At 40.4% G+C, this 19,042-nt stretch overlaps 1 protein-coding gene across 3 annotated transcripts in view; it reads left to right on the plus strand.

The window, feature by feature from the left end:
* Nucleotides 1–1,209: 1,209 nt before the first annotated feature.
* pcdh11 (protocadherin 11) overlaps nucleotides 1,210–19,042 on the plus strand; it is a 133,213-nt gene continuing 115,380 nt past the window's right edge. For 2 of the 3 annotated variants that reach the window (XM_005723119.2, XM_005723121.2), the window contains exons 1-3: nucleotides 1,210–1,915; nucleotides 8,084–8,664; nucleotides 14,708–17,215. In XM_005723119.2, the coding sequence (XP_005723176.1) occupies nucleotides 8,125–8,664; nucleotides 14,708–17,215 (3,048 nt within the window). In that variant the 5' untranslated portion in view covers nucleotides 1,210–1,915; nucleotides 8,084–8,124. The remainder of the gene's footprint in view (nucleotides 1,916–8,083; nucleotides 8,665–14,707; nucleotides 17,216–19,042) is intronic. The other variant, XM_005723120.2, reaches the window with a different exon arrangement.

The following is a 19,042-nucleotide window of genomic DNA, read 5'->3' on the forward strand; positions in this document are numbered from 1 at the left end:
AAATTAAGAAAACACATTGTGTATTATACAGTGTTTTCTCAATAGGAAGAAAATAAATCACCCCTCGTTTCATAGTAAATTAAGAAAAAACAGCAGCCTGTGGTTTTTTTATCCGCTGCTAAAAACAAGTATTATTTGGTCTAAACTTACAGTGGAATCATCTAGTGAAGTCCCTGTCTTCGCGGATGAAGAGCACAACATGGAATCCTTTGAAAGGAAACAGTGAACAGGTGAGGGAAAAGCACATAAAATCATGCCAGAGGCTAAACTTGTTAAAATGCAACAGCCATTTGTTGTATGAGGTGATGTCAGAGGGACAAAGGTAATTGGCAGTAACATGATGTTGGTCATGATGATTTGACCCTCTGCAACCATAACCCTTTTTGACTCCTGCAAAAGAATCTGTTATAATCTACTGGAAGCTATTTAGGGACAGAAAACTCATTCATTTCACCACAGCAGTAAAGTAGTAGCTTGACAGTATGTGATTAGTAATTGGTAACATTAAACTGATCCCCATCTGACAATGAGACTTGCACCTGCAACTGTATTTGCTGATATTTTGGTTCTGAAGTTAAAGAAATGGCATCGCTTTGCTAATACCAAATAAATGCTCTGTATTGTTTAAATGAGGTATACTTTTAGACAAGGCATTGACATTTTTTAACTTTGTTCATTGTCATCTTGCTATTTCTTACATCTCAAGCATTCAAGCTATTCATGCTACTAAGATGGTCTGTAATACTCATAGCCCATAGTAATTATTTCTGTATTTATAAATACAAGTTGTGAAAAATGTAAGAAAATTCATAACCCTACTTTTCATCCCGGAGTATGTCTCAGCTTTTATATGCTGACATCTCAGGAATGTCTGAAAAGAATTCAAATCTCAGATCATTACACAAATGTGCCATTGTTACAGTAGTCCCTCACTGAAGGCTTTGTATAAACGCGAACAGTGCCCCCCTCTTGCTTTCAGGTAGATTCCTGGAGCACTCTGTCTACAGCAAACAGCAGAGGCATCTGTGGTCCACGTATACCCCAACATCCACCTACTGTACATCTCAGTGCGAACATCTCTCCAACGCAGTGCGGCTTTAAGAGAACCGGGGCTCTTAAATCTGAGCTTGGCTCCTCCTACCTCCATGATGTCAGTCGGAGGGAGAGCGAGAGGGAGAGAGGTGAGCAGCATTGAGGAACTGAGTTCATACAATACTACTGAGACATCTACAGCTTAGCAGACAGATACGGTGAACCGCCTATCCCGGCTCCTGTAAGTGATGCTGCACTGAGGCACACTTTGATCCAACTCCACTGGGGGGGCGATGCGCTCTATGCATCCCGCATTTAAGAGTTTTTTGGGGGGAGAGCGCGTACAGCCTTGAATCAGTCAAAACAAGTGGTTATAACATTAAAATAGGTTTAAGCTTTCACTTCTTCATCAGAAGTCTCTCTCTGTTTTTTTCGCCCTCTTGGATTTAAGTTTGATGTGCGGTTTAAGAGGCTTTTAACGCACACACGTGCAAGTTTGCTGCCAGCTGGCGAAAATAGGAATTTCAAGGCAAATTAGGCTAGAGAGACAAAGTTTATGTAAAACAAGCGTGGATCACTGCGTATCTCCGCCTGTGGGATTGTGAGCCCAATACATCCGAAGAGGAATTACAGCGTCCTTTAAGTTGATCGCTGTGCATGCCCTTTTTCTCTTGCACGCGAGGACCACATTTCTTTTAGCACATGGATAAGTTTTTGTAGTGGATAACATTTTTTCTATGCTTCTTTCCGATTTTGATGAGGATCCTTTCTGCCCGTTTCCCCCACTTCACATTAATTCATGGCACTTCTTTTTTGTGAATCAGTGATGTCTCTGCGCGACGGTACTCACGGTTGATTTTTTTCATCGTATTCGAACGGAAAGGTAAGCTTCGCTCATATTTACTACTTTACTGTTAAAAACAAAATGCATTTTACTTTAGCGCTCTCTGAATGTAGGCGCATATGACCGCTCTATCCTGTGTGCGTATTTGGAGAGCTCCATAGCCTAATTTATTTACTCTGTACGTACTGAAATCTCGGTAAGGGTGAGGACATGAAGTATATATATGTATATATAAAATCAAGGACAACAACATAAACTGGGCGAAATTCGGAGACTGTAAAGCCTAAAAGGTAGTTCGATAGTGTTGCGACAGTGGGTAATTTTGATGCTGAGTAGGTTTTCCTAGAGCTGCTCCAAAGATATAATAGGCGTCCCCGTGAACCGAGTGTAAATACAAATTATCCATTTACACGGTGCATCGTGGAGCATCTAAGCGGAGTTGTCGCACCATGAATGTGTACCGCGTGGCCGGTCACGACTTCGGGCTTTATTTAGTCTTGCTCGTTGCTGATCGCTAGATAGATAGGCCTACTTTCCAAGAGCATCCAACAACAGGGACTTTTCAGCGCAGGTTTCTCAACAGCTTGGCCGCTAAGCTCGGTGCGTGGGTGCGCGGCAACAGCGCGCTCCTGGTCAAGCGGTTTAGCTGTCACAGACCATAACCTCAGGGGCTTTCATCCTGTTCACACTTCTACTCGGGGGAAGAGGGGGGGAAAGCAAACACGGACTGAATTTGTTCGAGGAATAATAGTTCAAATAGTCAATATGAATTCCACTTCTTCCTAGAATTAAACACCACGGTTGGCTTTAGTAGATAATTTGCTATACCTGACCCGCATGCATATTACTATTGTGGCTGTTTTGAGAGGCCTGTTAAACTCAGTATTTCCTGGAGAATAACTTCAAATGGTAATGTGAAGCTCCCGAGATGTGCCAGATATTTTGGCAATATCCTCGGCGGTTTATATTAAAAAGGGAGTCAGTGGATGATGGAAGCAAGGTATATACTTTATTTGCAAAACACAAAAAAATATTTTATCATTCACATCCACATTTTAAAATCGCCAAACGCAACTGAACCAACTGACTGTAGTCTTTAATATCCTTGCATGACATGCTCCAAATTTGTTTTATGGCTCTTAGAGGTTGAACTACAGCACTACCGAGTGCTGAGTTTTGGGAGTCATTAACTTGCTCAGGGACACACTATGTGTTCTGAAGAGCTAATACAGTAAGTAACTGTGGTGTCAGGGATTCTTACCAGGAATGGTGTCTTTCTGCATTTGCGTTCAAACTCTTTCCACAGTTATAATTAGTTTATATAATACAGTTAATTAAGGATTTCTCCACAATTTAAGTTCATTTTAGTTCCTCTCTTGGGTGACTTTCTGATGACACACTGTAGCAGATAGCAGAAGGTGTCCTTTTCATTCTTCATCAACTATGACTTATTAAATTTGACTACCTGTATAAAATGTATCTTTTCTGAAATGATTTCAGAATCCACAATGGAAAACTTTTGGAACATTTTGGAAGCGTCTTTCCACATCATTAAGAGAGACATTTATATTTTAGCACTTATTCATAATAGTGAATTTTTTCACAAGTTTTTCACAAGTTTTATTATTTTGATAGTTTCTCTGACTATTTAGGATTGAATTTAGGATTAGTCAACCCAGACCCATAAATAAAAATTTTATACGATTTTAAAATGTACTTACAAGTTATATTTAACTTGAGAGATGACGTAAAACTGCACCAATCGAATCGATCACTGATTTAGCTTTTGGATTTCCATGTATGGACTGCCCTCTTGAGGTCCATGATTACAGCACTGATATTTAGCTTGTCATCTTGGAAATAGCGGAGGTCATTTGTTTACCTGTGTAGTAAAAGTCTTCTCATGCTAATTAATCTAAGTATTAAATTGATTCAGAGGTGAATATGCAGTGGCTCAGTCAGCCAAACAGCATTGCTTGAATCTACTTAAACATTATGCTAGATATTATGAATCAGAACTTTTTTTTATGTAGTAGGTAACCCTCTTTTTTAGTTGAACTTCACTCTACATACATTGCTGGTATTATTTCCATATCGAGGATATTTTTTCTTGCAGTATATTACCTTGCACTATTATATTGTCTAAGCACTACAGCTTAGGCAATATAGACATTGCTGAAGTTTCCCAAGAGAAAACAACTTTTGTTCCACCACCATGTGAAGAGAATTGGTCTAGCGGTGTGCACTAAAAAAGAACTGACTGATCATGACAGAAACCTGGTCTGTCAGACTGTCAGCGATCCTTAAAGCTGCTAAAAGGGAAAATGCTCATGACAATCAAACGTATTCCATCTACCGGTGCCCTCTCTTTAAAATCTCTTTGGATCCACAGGCAATATTGATATACAACTGTGGTAAAAACCTGGCTTTGACAGTTAAAGGACTCCAAATGTCAGAGTAACTACACTGAAAGTTTCCAATAAGGGTATCTTTTAGGGGTGAAGGTAGGAGGTGGCAGTAGATGTATGTCTCCTCTCCCGCTGCTCCCTTCAGCGGTTGCAAACCACAGGAAGACCTGTCCATCACACTGTCGTGGAAAGTGATCTCGGGCCAGCCTGCTCCTCTTCGCTGTGTTTCCCAAGAGGGAGGCTTGAGTTTGCCTACTGGATTCAACCTGCTGTCTGGGGCTCAAAATAGCATTTCAGCAGACTAGTGAAATGTAAGCAAAGGAGACACTCTGACTGACACCTAGAATCCCCCTCCTCTTACTTTTTCCCCCTCCAGCATAATTCCTTTCTCACCTAGCTGATCCCTTATGGACAGGTTTTTAAAGAAGTGTGACAAGTGAAAATCACTGCACTTGTTGAAAATCATGGTTCAGAGAAAAGATCCCACATCAAATTAATAGAATACCAGGAGTAAATATGTTCAAGGGCAAGGTGTACCTCTCACTTGTTAAATAGTTAATATTTTAACTTCATTAGTTAAATAGCTACAAATGTGTATTTATCCTGATGTATATGTATATCTGAAATAGAAAAAAAAGTGCATTTGCAACACCCATTAGCGATGCAAGGGTGTCTTGCTTATTACTACATTTGTACTCCTGCATGTACTGAATGAAAAACATACTACACGCCTTCATCCTGCAGCACATTATTGTCACTTACCAGAAAGAGGAGATCTAGATCATGCTTTGATCTTTTCTGTTTTTTTTACTTCAGCGAATCACATCCCATTTAAGGATGTAATTTAAACTTCATTTTGCGTCGTGCGAGCTCAGCCTTGCACTGCCTGGCGATCATCACAGTAAAGCAATTGCTGCTCACTCTAAGAAAGATGCACACTTCAAAGTAAAGTGTGTCACGGTTACTAATAGGATATATCTCATCGATATTTTGACGTGACAGTACAGCACTGCTAATATTGCACGTGTAGAATGAGTAACCCTCACACAGATCAATGTCATCTCGCTTTTTTTTTCTGTTCAACTGTTCTTTAATGAGTCTCGTGCGACTGCTTTGTGAAATGTGGGAAGTCTGTGTCTACACATTTCATGAATGCCTTGCAATTGTTGGAGATTCAAAACCAGCTTAATTAAATTCTTATTTTTAATCAATTCCCCTTTGTCAGCGGGCAGAAAGCTTCAATAGCTATGAACGCTGTTGCCTTGCCAATTTAGAGGACCCCTGTAGTGCAGTTTAGGTAGTCATACTTTTTCTACAGAATACTGTCTCAAATAGATGGAAATTTTATAAAGTAGGTAATATTATACCTGGATAGCAACAAGTCGGGTATGCGTACAAATTTAAAGTAGAATCTGTAAACTGTTGTGTCGTGGCTGTCATACACATTTGCCATCCTTCGAAGCAAATGTGTGTTTGATTTCAAGGCAGCCGCCTTGTGAATACAAATCGATATCTTGTGGATATTCATATAAGGTTAACAAACACTCACTGGGAAAGTTATTAACTGTTAATTGTGCTGCAATGCAGATGGGTGGTTGTGGCTGTGGGGTGGGGGTATGCTTATAAGACTTTTAAGACTTTACCCTTACATGCTGATTAAAAACAGACCAGTAATATAATATTCCTGTCCCCCCCCCCAAAAAAAAAAATCTAGCAAAGAAGGATGCACTTTTGTAATAAGACTTAACTTCTGCCTATTAATGCATATGTGGCAAAACCTCAGTGGAGACCAGCGCAGCTGTGGGTGACACTACGAAATACAGTCTCTTGAGTAAATCCAAGAACGTTAAATGAATGACCTCATAGAAAATGCTAGCTAGCAAATCACATCACACATAGAGTAACTCACTTAATAACAGGTAAGGGTTCAGGGGGCAACATGTATTTGGTGTCACTGGGCAAACAAATTAATAATAACCGTGTGGTATATTAAATTAAAATGCTCTCACAGAGATCTAGTCTCTACTTCTCTCCTATCCTCTTTCTAGGTTTTCAAACAATAGAAAATTTAGCCTGTGACTGCAGACTTTAGTACGTTAGTAACCTTATTAGACCAAATCAGCCGAGCTGTACAAATTAGTATAGTGAATGGAAAAGCCAAGATAGGAGGTATAACACAGTGGCGTAATGTGATAAGCAGGGATAAACAGGGTTTGAGTTTTTGTAGCATATTGACATATTTTTAGCTTGTAGTATGTGCATATGCAGGAGGGCTGCCATTTTTAAAATCTGGTATTTTTTTTTCCTGCAACCTTTTCTCACTTTCTGCCTATTGCAGCTTTAACCAGTGGAAAGCAGTCAATATTTATGCTACAATATGTGCTGAATTGTAAGGTATTACTCAGTATCGTCTTCCGATGAGCTACCTGGATTTTAGCAATCGAGGATCTTGCGCTTTGGCAAGCTTTTGTACTTGTACAAAAGAAAAATGTATAACAGACTCAAACGAATTAGGACTCTGTGCTTGAAAAGTCATCAGTGAATATTGTTAACTTATGTGAAATCAGCCTCACTGTGTTTTAAACATTTTTGCCTCGCAAACAGCATACTGTGTGCAGTTTAAATTTAATGCTGGAGATAAAACATTTGCTAGCATGTAATGAAGTTCAGATTAAATTTCTCTAATTTGACTAATGGTGGCTCTCGCAATAAATCATTTCACGTTGTTGTTTCCTTCTACTGCTCTTACTTAAAACAATGCTTTTATCATACTGTGCTAGTTTACGCACACACGGACGTTCATGAAATATTTGAGAGCTCGATTGTTTACATTCCAAACAAATGATGATCTCCATTAATAGCTGCTGTCAAGCGGTACAACTCCAAGTGTCTGTGTGTGTGCATGTGTGCATGTGTGTGTGTGTGCGTTCATGCATGGAAGCAACAGTGCTTAAGGCTCATTTCTGCTTTTTCCAAATGAGCCAAAGCCTGCGTGTGGATGCGCTTTATAAGGACACTACTGTAGCATATTGACTTAGACCGACTCATATATGATGGCGGAACAGCAGAACAGTGGTTAGTACTGCCTCAAAGCAAAAGGGCGCCTGCGTGGGTTCTCTCTTTGTACACTGGCTTCCTCCCACAGTCCAGAGACATACAAGTTAGTTAAATTGGTGATTCCAAATTGGCTGTAGGTGTGAATGTGAGCATGAGTGGTTGTCTGTCTGTCTCTCTGTGTTAGCCTGTGATAGATTGGCGACCTGTCCAGCGTGTACTCTGCTTTTGCCCTATGACAGCTGGGCTCCAACCCCCCACAGCAACTCTCAAATGGACAAGCGGTTAGGGAAATGGATGGATATAAATGAAGCTTTTATCCATTTTTTTGGTTCTTCTTTTTTCAGGCAAAGTAGTTTGTTAACAAGTTTTGAAAGAAAACTATTTCATTGTAACACTGAATCTAACTGCTTTCATACTTCTCAATAAAAATATTAAATGGTTCATTACGGCGATGAAATGGATTGATGGAATGCATGAACTACTAGCCTTTACGTGTCCGCTTGCTCAACGGATGTCATCAAAGGTTAATTGTGTAAAACTGCCATTAATTTGCTCTCAAAGACATGGGAAGGATGTTGGCTCATAACTAGTTAGGATGAAGAGGTCAAGTTGAAAACTCTCCATGAGGGAAAATAGTACTAATTACAGCAGAACTTGAATACCGTGTAATTTTCTACACTGACATTGTGCGTTCTGTCTTTCTCTCTTCTTTTTTTCCTCTCTGGCTCGTCTGTCATGACAGATTTGCTGCAGTGAAAGTGAGGCTCCCATCTACTCTTGAGTATGGACTTAGCAAGTCAGGCTCATGTGCTGGTGGTCTTGCTCACCTGTGTGGTCTTACAATGCCAGGCCCAGGAGAGGGACTACACAGTGAAGGAGGAGCAACCAGAGAACGTCCGAATTGGGAATCTGCGCAAGGACCTGGACCTGAACCTAGACCCCAGCATCAGGCTATCCTCGCCGTTGCAGTTCAAGCCTGTGTATAAAACGGGCGATGTGCCTTTGGTGAGGGTGGAGGCTAACACAGGGGAGATCTTTACCACCAATCACAGAATTGACCGGGAGAAGCTGTGCTCCGGGGTCTTCAATGAGAAACGCTGCTATTACGAGATTGAGGTGGCAGTGTTGCCGGATGAGATCTTCCGATTGGTCAAGATCCGCTTCCTGATTGAGGATGTGAATGACAACGCACCCCTTTTCCAGTCCACTGTAATAAACATCTCCATCCCAGAGAACACAGCCATTAACACACGATACCCGGTGCCCTCAGCATTTGACCCTGATGTTGGGATCAATGGGATCCAACATTATGAACTAGTCAAGGTGAGGATTAAGCCTGTTTCATTATTGATATCTAAAAAGAGAAAAAAAGGAATAAAGTATTTTGTTGTGGTCTTTGAAATCTTATTAATGTTAAAATGGAAAATGAAATAAGGCAGTATTTCCTTATACATTAGTGAATTTTCAAAAGATTATTGGAAGAATTGGAAGAATCAAGTTTTTTAAATATCTGGTTCAAAGTGGATTTTGTAATGAGCTTTTTCATTAATGAACCTGAAATGTTTAACAGACCTCCGATGGATCTAATGCTTTTTGTTGGTTCTTCCGATTTCGGATGTTGTATTTGATTCTTTTACGAATTACGATTTTGTTTAAAAATCACTGTGTCTGAGTCCCTAGCACTAATGTATCCCTGTTTTGTTTGATATGTGCTGAACTCTCAACTGTAACAAATTCATTAATAATCAAACACATCCAGGTATCAGAAAAGAATTTCCACGTAAAGACTAATTAAAATATCAACTTCACTATAATACTCCATGCTGGCAGCCTAAACTAATTGCTGTTTCTTCCAAATTAAATGGAGTAGTAAGTGACTGAAAGAATATGGCTCGAAGCACTGTGTTACTGGAACAGCATTCAAGGTACACGTTTACTGAAAGGACTAAATAAAATAAATAAACTTTAATTGTCTGTTAGGTATGTAACTTTCCGAGCAATTACAGCCACACATTTGAGAGATTGAAAACGATTGTAGTAATTTGTTTTGGAGAAACACTTTTAAAGAACAAACACACAATAGAAAGTATGACATTAATTGTCTGACTTTCTTCGAAGCAAGCACAATATTCAGTGCTCACATTATTGATTAAGCTGTGACAAACTCTTATGCCTGCAACATGCCACCTGTGTACATCAGGTCTGAATAGCTGACTATTTGTTAATTAATGAGCTCTTACATCCTTTTTCTTTGTCAGTTTTGTAGACTTCATTTAATACGACTCAGATTCTGCATTAGCTGATTCTTTAAACCCTTTATGGTGCTGTAGAGTGTAGTGCTATAGTGTATATATGCATACTGCAAATGAATTCACAATTTGCATTGAAAATATGACCTACTTTTTCATACAGTGCAATATGTTGGAGAGTCTAAAAGATTAGATACCAGCCATTAATATCTCCATATGTTTTTCATTAGTAGAGAAGGCTGTTTTCACTGTGTATTAACAGAGAACATGTAGCAGAAAGTGCAGACACAGCATAAACTGCATGTCCAGCAACAGGTTACATATGCTAAACATAGCGCATTAAAGCAGGTGTAAAGGAATAAACTGTATTGTTGTAATATGCATCCAGTACAGAACTAGGAAAAGCCTTTTTTCTGCACTGTAATATTCTTTGTTACCTAATGAATTCAGCTCCAAGTTGAAAAATGTAAGATATTATCATGTGTTCTTCAATTACAGTCTAGACAACACTAAAGGCTTTGCAGATAAGTAGTGAATATTACATGATCATATAAAACGAAATTATATAACTGTAATAATAACAAATGCAAAAAAGTTGTTGTACTTAAGGGAACGGTGTGAGGCAGCATGACAAGTCCACCGTGGAGTCTCAGATGACGTTAACATTGTGTAGGAATGAACAGAATCATTGCTGTCTGTGTCTGCCTTGAATACCAATTTGCATTTTTAAAGAGTCTCCCCACTGCCAAGACCTCTCCAGCGCAATGTCCTGAATTGTTCATGCCTGGAAAATCACCAACCAAATGTTCTGCTCATTACGATGATCATTTGCAATAATTTTCTTTACCCTTTCTACAATATGGAGCTTTCTAAAGACTGTACCTAGGCTGTGGTTGTGTTATCTTTTCCAGGAAAGTCTTCTTTCAGCATCCTTGGCTCCACAGCCCCGTTTCGGTACTTCTCATTATATTCTCATTGTATTCAAGATTAATTTGCTTGTATCCCAGGTTCCATATGAGTAAAACGATGTAGGGTGAAGCATTAAAGTGAGTTGGATGCACTTTCAGCCTTTGGTATGTTTTATTTCAGTGGTGAAGTAGAAAGCCAGGGGTTTAGGGGGGAAGGAATGTGTAAGCAATTCCTAGAATAGCTCTTGGCCGCTAAGCCACCCTTGGACTATCTTTGTATGGTCCTGTGAGATTTGTCTCAGAAGCTCCCTCAGAATGATAGTTTGCCCAGTTTTTTTCTCGTGTTGTACAGGGCACAGTGCTAAAATTGCTTCCATTGTGTAGCCCAATGAGCCATACTCAGTGGTGTGTCACTCCACATGTAACTTGCCTGAGTTGTCAATATACAGAAGAAATGAAAGAAACATGGTGGCCTTTTTTGTGCAACTTCCTTCTTTTTCAAAGCCAAGAAGGACAACGGGTAATTTCGTCCTACACAGTGCTCCAGCTCCACATATAATGGTTGGTAATCATACTTTGAGCAAAACTCCACCATCAGTGCAGCGGTGTGTTACGTCACCTGAATTGAATAGAAGTTGTCCTAAGAAATGGTCAAGGTCAGAGAAAGTAATCACATGCATGACTGGAGAAGAATCCCCCACGAAGGGAGATTTGATCACTACATATTCACAGGATAAGTCGGGTCAACACAGAAACGTACTCAGGACTAAATGAGATTTTAGCGTTTGTTTTCCTCTCGCTTTTTACAATTTCAAAAGTTGGCACCGTTCTTTATTCCGGTGCTTGGTGCTTGACATGTGCCCTTGCATTCACGTCAGCATCTTTCAGTAGATTTAAAACAGAATATATTTAGTTTAAATTTAATTCTGTCATTAGCTTGACTATGTTCCACTAATAAAACAATGTCTGTATTTAGGGCATTTATGCTTAACCTTATTCCAACAACATATTTTGTCTGAAGTTATTTCCAAGGCCAATCCACTGTTATTTTTTTTTTCACATTTCTAATTGAAATATACCTTAGATTTGAAGCGGAGTAGTCTTTTTTTCTGGTACTCCAAGTCTGAGCCTGACCAAATTCATTCCCAAACTGATTTGAAGATGCAAAATTTATTCAAGCTTCATTCCCATGTAGCAAGAAAAATGTGATTAATTCATTGCATGGCGCCTATAGGCATTGAATATTTGGGTGGAGAACTCACTCTCAAGCATTTCTACTTTTCATTAGCATCCTATTTTGACACATTTTCTTCTTCTAGGGGTTGACGAAAAGAGGCAAACACTTCCTAGGTTCCTTTGTCTTAATTATATGCATGAGATCATGGCCAGGGGCAAAAGGGGATGAGGGGTAGAGAGAAAGAATGAGGAAGAGAGAGAGAGAGAGAGAGAGAGTTTCTATCGGCATTATAAAGAGGTGCTATAGCTTGTGATGAATACCTCTGCCTATTTAGTCCCATCCATGGGCATCACCGTGACTAGAGTCTTCCTGATATATTCACAGCCCAATCTGAGTCTCCTCTGAGTTTTAATAAGGTCATCAAATTGAGTGAAAGATGCATCTACTGATAATCTGAGGCACTGTCGGCAAAATGGGGTTCAGATTCATCCTTCCCTCATCATCTGCCACCTCTGCTTCTGTCAGTGTCCCTCAATCATTTTCATTTAAATTAGCCAACTCTGATTAGATTTTGTACTTCACAAACCTCACATATACGGTGCTCTAATCCCCCCCTTGGCTTCCAGAGAACCTGTGGGCCTGTAATGTGGGATGAAAGGCAAGTCATCAAAGTTCAAGAAGACATGTACCTGTACGGAATATGTGAGGTGGCAGAGCGAGGCATGGTCTAATGTGCACACTTGACCGTTTAGAGAGCTTTGTCCTTCTCACTCAGCCTTAAGGTTTCCAGTGAGTGATTCATGCTAGTATTTGGCCTTTTCTTAGCCTGCCCTAGATCTTATCACAATCCACCAGACTAATTCTGCATTCAGGAGGATGCACAGCCTGAGAGATAGCTCTCCCCAAGTTATTGAAATGCGGTGAGTGCTGCCTTGTCAGTTGTAAAATTGTGTGGAAAAAAGACAAAAGCATAGAGGAAACGCCGGCTTATAAATCATTGTGCAGCATTCCCTTTGACACATGCTAACTCAACATCCTACTATTAACATCGGGCTTTGCGAAAATATCAGCGTGCAGCTATTCTGTGCCGAATCTGCAAACTATTCAAACGACTGAGGATTGAGGAGATCTGTATAGCTCGAGTAGTGCTTAACAATACAGCCCCTAGAATGTTGTCTTGGACTTTTCAGTTAGAAATACTTCTGCTGGGTACATAAAGATTCAGCAGAGTTTATCCATAAGGCAATTTTTTTTCTACAGTTCCACGCAGAGTTTTATATGCAATGTCTGCTTATCCCTATATGACTTTTGCTTGCCAGAAGGATGACAAAATAAGGTCTGAAAGATCATTGCTGCAGTGTTGGCTGTTTTAAGTAGTTCTGTCAATCACTGACATGTTGACAACATTCCCTCTGCAAGCAATTTTTCAGAGTACACAATAATTTACATGCTGCAGCTGCACGTTTTCTTGTGTCGGCTACAAAGCTATGTTGGCACAAGGACAGTTCTAGATTTTGAAACCTACTGAGGACTCTTGTGCTCACAATTTGGTTGAAGTGTTTCTCCCTTGAATAAGCAGAATGTATATATCTTAATCTCATTTGATAGCTGTGCCTAGACAGAGTAATCTCTTCCAACATTATGTGCAGCATGAAGCTTATCTCTTTAAAGAGGATGCTTTTTCTTGTTTTACCATGAAACTGCTTCTGACTGAAAGAGCTTCAAAGGGCTTCTTTGTTTCATAATGTGCATGCAGCTCATTCATGGGCTTGATCGTCTTCTTATTTCCTCCCCCTACTCTCTCTCTCTCTCACTCTCTGTTTTTTTCCCTCTCTCTCTCATACTAGTATGCTATGGTATGGATCCATACCATGTATTTGTCAGGACTACGAAAATAGTGAACATTAATGCTAGTTTTTTAGGGGGGTGGAAGGCAATTACTCTTAGCATTGAGTGCCAGATCCTCGGGTTTATCATGTGGATTATTCTTGTATTTGTTTTTATCATCCTCCAGCTTTACTTTTGCCTAGATTTAGCTCCTCCTGACTGAAAAGCATTTCTAATATGCAGACTTTTTAACTGTCTTTCTTTTTATGTATAGAGACTTCTTGAGGCGTGTTCAAGTGCTTTATTGGTGTGTCTCCATTCTTGGCTGTCTCTCACTCCTATGTCAAAGTTTAAATGTTTATAAAGACAGCTGTTTTATTTTAACTTGAGACTGTACAGAAAGGTTGAGTGAAGTCTGATTTTATTGATAGTAGCAGAAACTGGATGATGAGGATAAAAAGGTAAACAAATCTCTTAAAGTAGTAGTTAGTCGAAACAGATCATTTACTAAAAAATGGTCATTTGAAAAGGATTTATTACCAAGTATTTCATATATTTTTTGGGATGTGTTTAGAAAGTGTCAAAACAAAAAGCCTGAAAAAAAGCTGATGATTAGCATGTTTGCACGTTTGCAGGGACCCAACTGAGATGAGCAGAGCAGAGCAAAGAGCCAGCTGCCTTTGTTGAAGAATTTCCCAGACTGTTTAACTTGACATTCATCAGGATGCATAAGAAGGGCTACAAAGGAACCTGAATAACCTAAGGAGAAACCTCAACAAGATGTTTGTTGTTATAAGATAATTGAAAAATCTGCAATTTAAGAACAAAAATGCCCAAGGATGCCTTGGAATTGTTATCACATATTTCTTTGTTATTACCCAAGTCAAAATGTGATGTTCTTAGTTATGGTACTAATATATCAGTCGAGTCTGGTTTTATTGAAGTGGCTTAGCAATTTTTGCACCAAATGAAACTCACACTGTCTTGTGCCAGACAGTGTAAAGGGGAAAGCCCCTAAAAAACAAACAAAGAAACAAAAACTTAAGGATAAAATCCTGTAAGAAATGTCATTTGAAGTTAAAAACAATGAGTGGACATGTAAAATGCTATTTAACACTAACAAGCTGGTTTCATTTTGTTTCCATTATTCAAATAGGTATATAAAATCAACACCTACAATTAAATATATTGTCCTGTCTTTGCAGAGTGTCAGTGAGTTTGGCTTAGACATCATTGAGACGCCCGAAGGTGACAAGTGGCCGCAGCTTATTGTTCAGCAGAACCTGGATCGTGAACAGAAGGATACCTTTGTCATGAAGATAAAGGTGGAGGATGGTGGCAACCCTCCCAAATCCAGCACAGCCATTCTCCAAGTCACCATTTCTGACGTCAATGACAATCGCCCCATTTTCAAGGACAGTGAGCTGGAAGTCACAGTACCAGAAAACGCACCAGTGGGAACATCGGTCGCTCAGCTTCATGCCACGGATGCAGACTTGGGTTCCAATGCGCAGATCCACTTTGCCTTCAGCAACCAGATCTCTTCCTCAACCAAACGTCACTTTGCCATCAACAGCTCTACTGGACTTATCACTGTGAAGCAGCCACTGGACAGGGAGGTAACTCCTGTTCATAAACTCATTGTCCTGGCCAGTGATGGCAGCTCCACCCCTTCCAGAGCCACAGTGACTGTTAATGTAACAGACATTAATGACAATGTTCCCTCTATAGACACTCGCTACATTATCAACCTGGTTAATGGAACTGTTCTGCTGTCTGAGAATGCACCTCTGAACACCAAAATAGCCCTAATTACTGTTACTGACAAGGATGCAGATCTTTATGGCAAAGTAGCTTGCTACACTGACCATGATGTTCCTTTTCGATTGAAGCCTGTCTTTAATGATCAGTTTTTACTCGAGACAGCTGCTCCTCTAGATTATGAGACGACTCGAGAATATGCAATTAAGATAGTGGCCTCGGATAGGGGGACACCTCCTTTGAACACTTCAGCTATGGTCTTAATTAAAATCAAGGATGAGAACGACAATGCGCCCATCTTTCCCCAGCCCGAAATCCAGCTTTCCATACCGGAGAACAATGACCCCTCTACACAGTTAATAAAAATAAGCGCCACTGACGCAGACAGTGGACATAATGCAGAGATTATTTATACTCTCAGCCCTGATGCGCCTGATGGGTTTAACATTGACAGACGGTCAGGAATTCTCTCTGTTGGCAAACGACTGGACAGAGAGAAGCAGGAGAGGTACTCATTCACTGTCATAGCGAGGGACAATGGCTCTACATCCCTGCAGAGCAATGTCACTGTCAAGCTAATTGTCCAGGACCTTAATGACAACAGCCCAACTTTCACACACCCTGAGTACAACTTCTATGTGCCTGAAAACCTGCCTCTCTATGGAACTGTTGGTTTAATCACAGTAACGGATGCAGATGCAGGAGATAATGCTGTTGTAACTTTGTCCATTTTGAATGGGAAAGACAATTTTATCATTGACCCCCAAACTGGCGTGATCAAACCCAATATTACCTTTGATAGGGAACAGCAAAGCTCCTACACATTTATGGTAAAGGCAGTTGATGGAGGACAACCTCCAAGCTCCTCCTATGCCAAGGTCACTATCAATGTAGTCGATGTGAATGACAATCGCCCCGTGTTCGTCATTCCGTCCTCCAATTACTCATATGACCTAGTGCGAACCACCACCACCCCTGGTGCTGTGGTCACCAGAGTGTTTGCCATTGACAATGACACTGGTATGAATGCTGAACTGCAATACAGTCTTATTAGCAGCATCATCATTACATCTAGGGTCTCCCCTCGAGGTCTCTTTGCCATCGACAAAACAACGGGTAACATAACACTGCAGGAGAAAATAGTTGCAGCTGATCAGGGGCTGCACAGGCTGGTAGTCAAAGTCAAAGATTTAGGCCAGCCGGAGTCATTACATGCTATTGCACTCGTTCACTTGTTTGTAAATGACTCTGTGTCAAATGCTACCTTTATACAAGAGCAACTGCGAAAAAGTATGGAGACACCATTGGATCGCAACATAGGGGACAGTGAGGTAGCCCCTCAAGCTAACGGATATGTGATTGTCGTCATAGCTATCATAGCAGGGACCATGACTGTCATCTTGGTGATATTTGTGACCGCTTTAGTGCGCTGCCGACAGACACCCAGACATAAAGTAGTGCAGAAGGGCAAGCAAAGTGGAGAGTGGGTGTCACCTAACCAAGAAAACCGTCAGATCAAGAAAAAGAAGAAGAGAAAGAAGCGATCTCCTAAGAGCCTCCTCCTGAACTTTGTGACCATAGATGAATCCAAGCCTGACGACCCCACGCACGAGCATGTTAATGGCACACTGGATCTCCCTGTGGAGCTAGAGGAGCAAACCATGGGGAAGTACAACTGGGCAACCACGCCGACCACCTTCAAACCTGACAGCCCCGATTTAGCCAAGCATTACAAATCTGCATCCCCTCAGCCTACGTTTCAAATCAAACCCGAAACACCAGTGGCCCCAAAGAAACACCACGTGATCCAGGAGCTCCCCTTGGACAACACATTTGTGGTGGGATGTGACTCACTCTCCAAATGCTCATCGACTAGCTCCGACCCATACAGTGTCTCAGAGTGCAGCTGTCAGGGGGGATTCAAGACTGCGGGGCAAAGCACCAACCGACAGGTAATTCATGACTTCCTTTTTAAACCCACCCACACTAGTCCCCACTCACGCTCCCCTTGCTGTCCTCTGGTAGGTGATGTTAAAGGGGGTGGGTGGGAGCATGAAGGAAGGGGATTTACCTACACAGACCATGACCATGTCTTCATGAATGTCATTTCCACCTAAAAATGGGAAGAAATGAAACAAACAAAAATGAAAGAAAACGTAATTTGTTGCAATTAATGCAGCAAACCTTCCACTGTACTGTTGTTAATCCACCCTGTTTTCATTTTGACCATTTAAATGCAACCATAACTGTATAATCGTTTACCATAAAACATGCTCAGCTTTCAAAATCCAATCTTTGAGCAATGGAAGCAGAACAACTACAGTGGCTAGCTGTTTTAAAATGGACAGGGAGTAGTTGCTGGCGGTGCAAACTGGGATATGCAGCAACTCTGAATTTGAGTTATTAGGATGAATGAAGCTGTGACTATTTGGCTAACATTGTCAAAGGCACAAGTGTGAAAGTAAAAGTGCAAAAAAATTAAAAAAAAATGTGCTAAAACAACTTGATAAAGAAATCCCATATTTTTGTGGCTTCAGTCGTGAAAATATTAAGTCCTAGCTTAACTGTGCCAGTGCTTCTTTGTGGGAGTGAAACTCATTTGAATGCCAAGGTATAGCAAAGGGCTTATGATTCCCTAAGAGATATTTGCCAAATGTGAAGTGCCCCAATAAATAAAAACTGGCAAAGGGAAATAAATGTAAATCAGAAGTAAGGAGAGGTGGCCTTGCTCTGTGCTGACAGCCAGAGCAGAGCGCTGTGGGGAAGACTGAGTACTGTTTGGGGCGGGGGAGAGAGAGAGAGAGAGAGAGGGGGGGTCACAAGGATCAAGGTGACGCAGAGCCTTGAGACCAGTATACTTAAACACCAAGGGAGCAGTAAAATAAAAAAGCCAGCCAGGCCAGTGTTGCATTTAGCCCATAAATGTCCTACTTTAATGACCCCAATTATTGTTATAAATGGCATATGTTCATTCAAATACTTTACATTTTTTAAATGGTCTCACGTTAGAGAGGATCACAACAAAGGTTTGCCACACTGATGTGTTGCAGTTTGTGTTAGACAGGGTGATGTTGTTGTATTTCTAATACATGACAAAGTAATATCATGTTGATATTTGACCTGCTATCACTCTGACGATGGAATTAATGAAGGTTGATTGGTCTGTGGGTGGGGTCGTAATTTATTCATACCGATCTGTGTGTGTTGCCATAGTTTTCCCTTAGTGTCAAACATCCAGTTGATTTTTCTGGCTTTTCCAATCATTTCCTTGTCTTTCGTTTTGCTTCTTTTAAGATTTTTGATGATTCCCATTGTTGCTTGGTTGCACTAGCTTTCGTTTTTGTTACTGTTTTGATCATGACTTTCACAACTGTCATTCATGCAATTCTGGGTCAATTTCATGATATTGCATCAATAATTGATTTTGTTTGATGAGGTGCTTGCTTTTCTTTGTGTCTAGCATCATATTGCACACAGTTTCTCGATCTTTGGTTCACTTCTTTCTTTTTGCTCTCACTATGCTTCTATTTGAGATCTAGCAAGCTTTAAAATTCATCATAGCGTAGTTGTGGCAAATGACTGTTGATCCTGTGAAGTATTGTACTTAGGCTAATTTATGAAGACACCCACACAGACTTGATAGTCATTCCCTTCATCCACCTTTTATTTGAACCCCTAGTTAAAAGCTATGCTCTGCCATGGTACATTATACATAAGCCTGCTACATGCCCCTGGTACCAAAGATTTCATCCATAATGTGTTTATATGACACACTGACG

The sequence above is a fragment of the Pundamilia nyererei genome, unplaced genomic scaffold (assembly GCF_000239375.1).
Source record: "Pundamilia nyererei isolate P.nyererei 1_Seehausen unplaced genomic scaffold, PunNye1.0 scaffold00008, whole genome shotgun sequence".
Lineage (NCBI taxonomy): Eukaryota > Metazoa > Chordata > Actinopteri > Cichliformes > Cichlidae > Pundamilia > Pundamilia nyererei.